This window comes from Sebastes umbrosus, chromosome 19 (assembly GCF_015220745.1).
Source record: "Sebastes umbrosus isolate fSebUmb1 chromosome 19, fSebUmb1.pri, whole genome shotgun sequence".
In the NCBI taxonomy this organism is placed as follows: domain Eukaryota; kingdom Metazoa; phylum Chordata; class Actinopteri; order Perciformes; family Sebastidae; genus Sebastes; species Sebastes umbrosus.
This window is the reverse complement of record NC_051287.1, coordinates 18,941,412-18,951,060: the sequence shown is the minus strand read 5'-3', so window position 1 is coordinate 18,951,060 and position 9,649 is coordinate 18,941,412. Positions and strand designations below refer to the sequence as shown.

Sequence of the window (9,649 nt, the reverse complement as noted above, 5' to 3'; positions counted from 1 at the left end):
ACAAGAAAAAAGTCGTAATATTACGAGAATAAAGTCATAACTTTACGAGAAAAAAGAAAATAGCACGTAAAATTACTACTTTATAATATTATGACTTTATTCTCGTAATATTATGACTTTATTCTCAAAATCTCAGATTTATTTGTTTTTCCTCAATGTGGCCCTAATACTACATCGTACCATCATACCATAGACCTACAACAATGATAAATAAAAATGAAAATGTAAACAAAAAAACAATTATTCTTTTCCATTTTTAAAAATCCACAGAGAGCCACTGGAGAGGAGCTAAAGAGCCGCATGTGGCTCCGGAGCCGCAGGTTGCTGACCCCTGATCTAGTGTATGAACTTGGACTATGCGTAATATGCCTCTGGTATAAAGTTTCTTAGTGGTTTTCCAGATTAGTGTGCAGCCTGCCTGCATAACTGATATCACTCCTTTTTTTAGAGGGGTAAGCTGAGAACCTGAAGATAAATTTGAGATGCAGTATCTTCACTCTAGCTCAGCCCGCAACAATCTCAGAAAGACAGAATAGCGCCATTTTACTCTAAATGGTTGTTTTTATTGTATTAATCATGTTGATGGGTGTTGGCATGTAAACGTAGCATTACAGTTAGATTTTTTGACACTTCTATCCACATTGCCCTCATTTTTGTCACTTTCAACGGAAAAGAATATACTATAAAAAGACAATAGATGGAGTAAAAAAAGTGAACTGCCACATTTGACACAATCCACTGGCACTGATATCTACTGAGCAGGGTTTAATCTGTCAGGATAACTGTCATCGGCAAGAGTTTCATCTTCATCTTCTCCGTCTCATTTGCTTTCTTTCTGACAAAAGCACTTTTATTCCAGTTGTTCTTTTTTTTATGAAAACACACACACATGCACACACACACTCTTTTCTCTGCAGGATGATTGGCAGTCGTGGCTGTGTGCTGGTGGCGTTGACTGCTGGAGATGTCACCGGATACTCGGACTCAGCCGTCAGCAGTGCTGCTCTAAATGTGACTGACAGCTCATGTGTGCTGAAACTCTTCTTAAACAAACTTGCCAATTATCGCTCATAACCTTGAGTCCGTGATTATAGATTGACACGAGTATTATCACTATTCGGTGTCAGAATGTAGCACTAACAATGTGGGCACAGGAGGAACTATAATAAAAATTGCCAATTTGCCAGTGTGTGCAGACTCTATGGTGTACAAAATCAGCTCCGTCATTTGCTGGGGGCCCAAATCTGAACGGTTTTATTATTTTTACAAAGTAAATGTCATATTAACGATTCTTTCTTATGATTTCTACTTTCATTTTAGCGATGTTCTGTCTCTCTGTGTTCTCTTCAAAACATGAAATGTACCCTTTGTTTTAAATACTTCAAGAAATGAATTTAAATGAAGAAAGATGTCTCTCTCTGCTAACAGTAAATAGCTGTTATTTCCTCCAACTTGTTTACATGGTGCTGATTAGAGCTTCAACTTTTACATTTATTGCCAACTATTTTGATAATCGATTATCGGTTTGAGTATTTTTTTTATTATTTTTTAAGAAAAAAAGTAAAAATTCTCTGATTCCAGCTTCATAAATGTGAATATTTTCTGGTTTCTTTCCTCCTCTATGACAGTAAACTGAATGTCGTGGACAAGACAAGACATTTGAGGACGTCATATTGGGCTTTGGGAAACACTGATCAACATTTTTCACCATTTTATAGACCAATTAACTAATCGATTAATCAAGAAAATAATAAGCAGATTAATCGACAATGAAAATAATCTTTAAATTGCAGTTCTAGTGGTGATACTACCTGTGTTTTTCTGTAGTTTGTATATAGTGTCCTGTAGTGTCATGCGAATGTTCATCAGTTTCGGTTTTCAGAGACCATTAAAAAAGATACTCACATGTAGAGATTCAGCACTTTCTCAGATTTATTTTCAGTTCGTCAAGCATAGATTATGTCAAAAAACAGTGACAACCACAGATCATCACCGCTGTGAATGTTGCTACTAATCAAAACGATCAACGCAGCGAGTTCAAATGACCCCGTCATCGGCCTCCGTTCACTCACCACCCTGTTCATCGTTACATTTCACAAACATTATACTTTGATAATTTCATGGATCAAAACAGATTCTGTGGACAGATAATCACTTCATAGTTTCACAGGCGGCATCGTAAAACTGTTTCTCTTTTAATCCCCTTTTTGTCAAAAATAAAATAAAATAAAAAAAATCATATTTACAGAAAAAAAGTAAACACTCATCACTCGTAAGACGCTACTTTTGTCAGAACAATTATAAATAAAAATTGAAAAAGGGGGAAGAAATGTGAATCCAAAAGGGTGGATGCGCCCCAAAAACAACTCTCACACACAAGTAGTTCAAAAGATATATAGATGTATATATATGTATGTATCCATATATATTCTGTATATATGCTTCTCTACAAAAAAGCAAGTTTACTCTTTCTATGAGTAAATACATTCTACTCTACAATCACTATAACGACAGTGTACATTCCCAACCAAAATGCTTCGATCGTTTTATCAGGAGGTGGACCATGACCAGGAAGTATGCAACAACATGCTTATTGTGATCGCAATATTGTGTGTATGTATGCGTGCATATGGGTGTGAAATAGCTTCCCCCATTAGCCTCCGGTTTATGTGCTTGCAAGGCGAACACACAAAAACACACATTTCCCCCCCCCACGACACACATGCACACACACTCAGAGAGAATGACGTGTTCAGCAGTTAGTCTGGTTCGCTTTGCCTCGGCAGTCGAAACGTGATCCCGGATCTATTTCTGCTGCCCTGCAGAGTTCAGGGTGCGACTCACGGATTGGACTTTCCGGCTCTTTCTTTCTGCAGATCTTCTCCTTCTGCTCCCAGACAAGTTTAGCACGACTCCCAGACTTAAAACACAACTCTCTGTGGTGATGCAAGAATGAGCAAGACACCGTTTTTTTTATTTACACTTTTCTTTTTACCTGATATTTCATAACTGTCTAGATTGGCGAATATCAGATCACATCTACCGTATTGGTTTCTCACTTCTGAGACTGCCGGGATGATCAGATTTGTGCAACAAAGGCTTTAAGAGTCTTTGGTGTCTGGATGAATCCCAGAACAAATCCAAAACCCATTTCCCATCAGCATCTCTGCATCATTCGCTTTCCTTGTTTTAACCTTTGACCTGGCAGGGGGGATGAAGAGGTGCCTTAGGGAAACCGGGCTCGACAGTCTTCAAAGTGAGTCCAAAAAAAAGCTGACGGTACCTGGCAGCCAAAGCACTCAGAACCCGTTAACTACTGAACATATTGCAGCATCTAAATGCGCAAAGCTCCTGCATATATTGCCAAAAAAAGTTTTCTCCCCTCCCCTCTTTTCTCCTGTCAGCAAAGCTCGAGTTGTTCACAGATAACCGCTCCAAAAAGCAAAAGTAAAATCCTTTACATACAGTGCTACGGACAGCCCGTTATAAAGCACCGAGATAACAAATGGGGGCGGTGTGTTTTCTCAGCTATACATGGCTCAAATCCTAAAGTACAAACAAGGCCTAACCACTTGTGTGACTCTCACTACATACAGTACAATCTTAAGTGTAATATACAGAGCAAAGAACGCCACGCTGTCTCGATGTGCTCGGCTGTTATTGTCGGTGAGTGCTTAGATATTTACATATATGATTACATGTGTGTCTATTTGCATACACGTGTGTGTGTGTGTGTCAGGTGGCCCTGAGAACGATGTGTGGGTGTATTGCTCGTGTGTGTTTTGTGCTTTTTAGATTGAAAGTCGTTGCGGAGAGGCGGTGTTTGGAAAAAGTGTGGATGCAGGGAAGGTGTGCATGTTTACAATGGCAGCCACGTTTTCCTGTTTCATAGTGATCTCTTAAGAGACATTTCTGGGGAGCAGGAAGAACATCCATCAGAAAACCTCACAGGACTCGAGTCCCCGCACAAACAAGCATTACTCTCTAGAAAAGTTATCCACGTGGACATAACTGTCCAAACCTTCAGATACGGCTAATATAGTAATGTTTTCTATTCTGTGACAGTTCATAGTGGAGTACGGCTGGTATTGTCATCAACAGTGTGGGAAACACAGCTGGAAACTATCTGACTGATGATTTCTGCATGTGCTGAATAAAGCTTTTTTGTATGGATTGTGAACGGAGCAGCTTTAGTTTCACTCTCCTCCTTGTTTCTCACGCTTTCTCTACATCATCACCAAATATATCAAACTGTAAAGCAAGTCATCTCTGTCTATCTGTTACACGCATGTCTTGATAACCGTTCATCCAATCGACGTCACACTCGATGGGTGTGTTGCTGGGGACGTGCAGTGTCGAATTTTGTGCAATTTGGACACGTTCAATATTAATAAAATAATGGTTAGCCAACTGGAAGCAGAATCGAACCAAGGTGTATTTCACCAGTGTGTGTTTTCCCCCCGTCCCTGGTGTAAGACTTGATGCTAACTTATAACACTAATACTGTTACTGCAAGCAAAATACCTCCGCTAATTAAATCCAAGCTCTACTTTATAACCGCAGTGGTTATGTCAAAGCAAGCGACTGATGCGCCTATTTGGAAATTACCTCTTGTAAGTGTATTTCACTGATTTTTCGGGCTGCGAATAACCCCGACCTGGGTGTGTTTTTTCCCCTGTGAACCAGAGTGTATTTCATCGGTGTCGGACCGTGAGTAGCCGCAACTTGGGTGTGTGACGCGACTATATCATGGCAGGTGTATTGCTCAGGAACCAAGGAAGCGCAGTGTTGAGTGTGAAGTTTTTTGGATGAGCGGTTCTCGAGAAAGCTCCAAGCAGCAACACCACAGGCCAAGCATTCGGCCCATTCTGGACAGGCATGTTTTGAACAGGAACTACACTAGTACTTTGAAAGAACAAGAAAATGTATTTTTTTCCCCTTCAATAATCCCTATTAGACCACAAACAGCATGGATGCTTTTATCTATTTTTCTACTCAAACCACTAGGGGCTTTAAAGTAGCGGTAAAATGTTGTTTTTCCTCACATTTCATTGTAAAGCCTAACAAGAAACACACACGTGGGACCTCTGCCTAACTAGAAGACAACAACTCCCCAATCGCTACAGTCCCACCAGATCGCCTGTGTGCCAGTTCTAGACCGACTGCGTTTCCCTGAGCTCTCGCTCCGCCACCCTTCCTCTGAACGCGGTCGTCCAGCCAACAGACCAAGAGGACAGGGTCAGTAGTCAGGGTGACTCCTCCTGCGTGTCTGCTCAGTCTGAGGGGAAATGAAAAGGTTGCTCACTGAGGTATGACTGTCTGCCTTATTAATGTGGGCCATCTGGACAGAGGGGACGGGGGCAGAGAGAGAGAGACGGAGGGGAAATTAGGATAAATTCTCAGCCGATAGAGAAGGTCTGTTTCCGCACAGTAAAGCTCCAAGTTATTCACCTCCACGTGAATTCCAACACCAGAATGAAAAACTGCAAAGCAGCTCCTCTCCCGGATGAGATGGGACGACGTGATTTGATGGTTTACGGGGAGCACAGTGGCTACCACATGGGCATGGGAGTGGACTCTTGCTATAACACATAACAGCACACTGTGTGGATGTTTAAGTTGAGGAACCAGCTGCTCAAACACAAATGGCCGAGAGCTTATGTGCTTGACCTCAACGCTCCGACACACAACTGGAGGGGAAACAGGATATCCTCCAGTTTACCTAACAATCACAGCTTGATGGATTTTATTCCATCTTCAGTAAAACTGTCCAAATTCTTTTCGCTGTCAGCTCAGCGGCATCGCAAACTCTAATTTGACTTATCGTCTCGAAAAAATTGGGCTTCGGGGGGCCTGAGTGAGTCTCGTTCTCAGACGTCGTTTTTGTTGAATCAAAGCCGACACAAACACAGGAGATCAAACCGGCGCCCAGATCAAGGCGAGCGCGAGGAGAATCAAAGCCTTTTGATGCACATGCTGTTCGATTCTGCCGCTGCCGACTGACACCTTGTCTCTATTAAAGGCTAAAAATAAATAAATAACGGATGAAGAGCTCTCAGAAGTATGTAAGCACCGCAGAAATTTGCAGAAAGCCCACACAGCGCTGAGTGAGTACTATGTCTGTGACTGCTATCGGAACAGTGTTGTGACACCTGTTTGGTTCCAACAATACCCCAAAATTAGACTGTTATACATAAAGCACTTTAGAGTTTAATAGAATATCTCATTGCTTAGTCTAATTACTACCGTGCTATAGCAGCGTTAAACCCACAGCGTTAAGACTACACAGTCAACTACTAAGTGCAATATACATGTATTTTCAGACTAAAAATGATAACCAGCCAAATTCCATTTCCTCCATTCCCCAAATATCTCCGCAGCAGTTCAACATCCTTGTGACTAGCCAGTGCAGAATTGCCTTAAATTGCAGAAAGATTAACTGCATGAGGAGGCTTCAATTCCTCAAAGAGACCCAACTTCTGTCTCAAAATACAAATACAGTGGAAACCGCTTATATATGGATCAAAAAGCTAGCGACAGAATCATTCCAACACAAATGCTGTTTAAATAATTTGCTTAAAGTAATCAAGTAGTCCGTTTTCATGGAAATAAAAATTAAAAACTACAGTAATTCTATTTTTTTTTTATAACTTAACTCCCATGATACTTTGCCTTGCAGTATTTCCGGCTGTTTAACTGAGGCTGGTGGTGCGTGCACATTGAAATTACAACGGGAAAAAGAAAGTGAATTATACAAATGTCAATTGGTAATCTCCATGAGAAATAAAGAAAAAAATGTTTGTAATAATCATCCACTTACAGTGATCAATGTGACCCGGACAGACGTGATCACTATAAGAGGTTTCCACTGTACTTTTTTGACCTTAAAAGCTAATTTTGCTTCCTCAAAAGTGTGCCGCGGTGGAAATGTTCAGAATCACTGTTCCTTTAAGAGCATATTTAGTCTTACTCAGAGGTTTTGCAGGCTGTTTTCTTGCCACGGTGGCTGAATCTAGGCATGCACCAATCCAACTTTTTCTCTCTAAACTCCGATACCTCAACTCAGGTTATCTGCCGGAATCCTTTTAAAGAGGACTTATAATGCTTTTGTGTTTTTTTCTCCCCTTTCATTCTATATTTTGTTGTGCATTGTAAAAGGTCTGCAAAGTTACAAAGCCCACTCTTTACTCTCCCCCACAGAAAAACTACTCATGAACTACCTGAAACGCCTTGCATTAAATCCCGCCTTTTCTTCTGTAACATGCTGATGTCACCAAGTAACACATTTTGCGTAGCGGCTAGTTTGGCACGCCCGCAAACAAAGCTAGATCGAGTGAGCTGGAGCACAGTCCGAAGCATTTGGTTCGGTTGGCCAATCATAACAGAGTGGGCCAGCCGACCAATCAGAGCAAACTGGAATTTTTCGGGGCGGAGGGGGCAGGAGTTCAAACAGAACGTTTCAGACAGAGGGTGAAAAGAGGTGCTGCAGCACAGCCGGTATGAGAAAAATAAACCTTTTTTACATTAAAGTATGCAAATATGTTCTATTAAAAAAAACCAAATACGAGTATGCACATGAAAATAAAAAAGCATAATAGGTCCCCTTTAATGTACTCTAACATGAGGCCAGAGATTGCCGTGGTCGATACTGAACGGGCATGTTGGATCGGTGGATCCCTAGACGAAACTTCCTCAATCCACCTCAGCTCTAGCCAGGTTTCTTTTGCTCAAATTTTCTGGCATCAGTGACCTGCAAAGACAGCCAAACGTAAAACCTCATCCCTCCAGAAACCTACAGGTGACATTGCCAAACCACTGAAATGTGCATATTCCAATCAAAGTCATAAATCCAATTCAAAGCCCTGCTTTTGAAGACTTTTGCTGGGCTATACCTTTAATTAGTTAGCCAGTAGTTTGTGCTGTGTCTTTCCCATTGTGTAAGAACACTGTATCTGCCACCAGCAGCATCTAGTTCGTTACAGTAGAGGATTGCCATAGGAGGGTGGAGGGAGGGGTGTGTGTGAATGTGTGTGTTTGCAGAAAGACGGAGTGTGAGTGAGCTGTGCTTTTGGTTCCTAAGGCGAGCGGGACAGAGCTGACGATTGTACCGAGTGTTGATGGGTGAGTCCGCTAATGTGTTAATGGCAGATGGAGGAGCGCGTACATCAGAGTATACACATACTATACACATACAGTACTGTATTTGTAACAACAGTATTCCCTGCCAGCAGTGAGACTATAGAAAATGTGCTTTCTGACAGGAAAAAAGTGTGTGTGCGTGTGTGTGTGATTAGGTTATGAGTGTGTTCAGTAGTAGCGAGCACCTCTGGTCCGGGCCACGTAAACAAACCTCGGGCAGCAGAGAGCGTGCTCAGAAAGGCTCAGAAAGACATCAAAGATAGAGGAGGAAGGAGAGGAAGGAGAGGAAGGAAGGAAAGAAGGAAGCATTAATATTCTAACAGCACAGGTTAATAGGAATACCAAAGATAATATTGCATCTCCTAGATCTAGCTTCAATTGCTCAGTGTATATAAAATTGGAAGAAAGCTATACTGTGATATTACAGTTACATCTCACTTTATAATTCTAAAATAATTTATACCAACAATAGTTATATTTTATAGAATATTTACATAAATACATCATCGTATAGTAATATTATTGTCAACACATCGTTATAGAAACATACACCATACATATATGTGTATATAGTCATGTTATAGCCACACGTACACACACATACAATGAATATACAATCAGAATGAGCTATTGCAATGCTGTGTTGGGTCAAACTCCGTCGGACATTCACATCTTCTCAAGTAAGTAAGCTCGAAGAGAGGAGTTCTGGTGTATTGCTATAAGAAAGAAGTTCAGCCCAGCCTCGCACAGTCGCAGCTGAACGTTTCTCGTAAAATCAGAGTATTGCTTCGTGTAAAGTTTCTCTCCTCTGAAGTGATAATCTGGGCGGAGAGTAGAGAAAACACAGAGAGGAGCTATGAGCCTCTCGGTCAGTAGGTGAGATAGTTTCCGCCGCTGCTGTCGGGCTTTTTTTTTTTTCCCAGCGGACATGATCAAACAGAAACAGTTTTGGTTCTGTGAGTCCGTCACCTGGATAGAAAGGCAGCCCGCTTAGACGGACAGAAAAAACAGGTGTCCTGCGTATACGGACAGGTAAGTGTGAAGAGAGTATCCAACAACCTGCTGCCTCTAGAAGTCAGAGAAGAGATCCTGGGGACCCAGATGAATGATAAAAGGAGCGAGGGTCCGAGGCTGGTAGAAGGGATTGTCAATGAAAAGACCACCTGCAGTGAGATGAAGGACAGAGACAAAGGACAAAGAGAGCAGGAGAGATTACTATATCTATATATAGAGATCTATAAAACACAATGTTATGCTGCTATATATAAATCTTTATTCACTTCTGCGACAACAATATGGGTTAAACGAATGAATGCCTACACAGAGGCAATTCCATAGGGACAAAGAAATCCAGTAATGTTTTTTTTTTTTGGGACAAGGTTACTTCAAGTGTACTTGATTTACTGGAACTTGGTGTTCCAGTAAAAAAAGAGTATTACCTGGGTGGTATTAATAACATTACATTATATGGGAATGTCCAGTAGATTAGGAATAGTTCGTCATTTTGGGA

At 41.2% G+C, this 9,649-nt stretch overlaps 1 protein-coding gene across 4 annotated transcripts in view; it reads right to left on the bottom strand.

Moving 5' to 3' along the window:
* Positions 1-1,908: 1,908 nt before the first annotated feature.
* LOC119478105 (spermatid perinuclear RNA binding protein) overlaps positions 1,909-9,649 on the bottom strand; it is a 102,443-nt gene continuing 94,702 nt past the window's right edge. For all 4 annotated transcript variants that reach the window (XM_037752538.1, XM_037752539.1, XM_037752537.1 and 1 more), the window contains one exon: positions 1,909-9,302. In XM_037752538.1, coding sequence (XP_037608466.1) covers positions 9,208-9,302 — 95 coding nt within the window. In that variant the 3' untranslated portion in view covers positions 1,909-9,207. The remainder of the gene's footprint in view (positions 9,303-9,649) is intronic.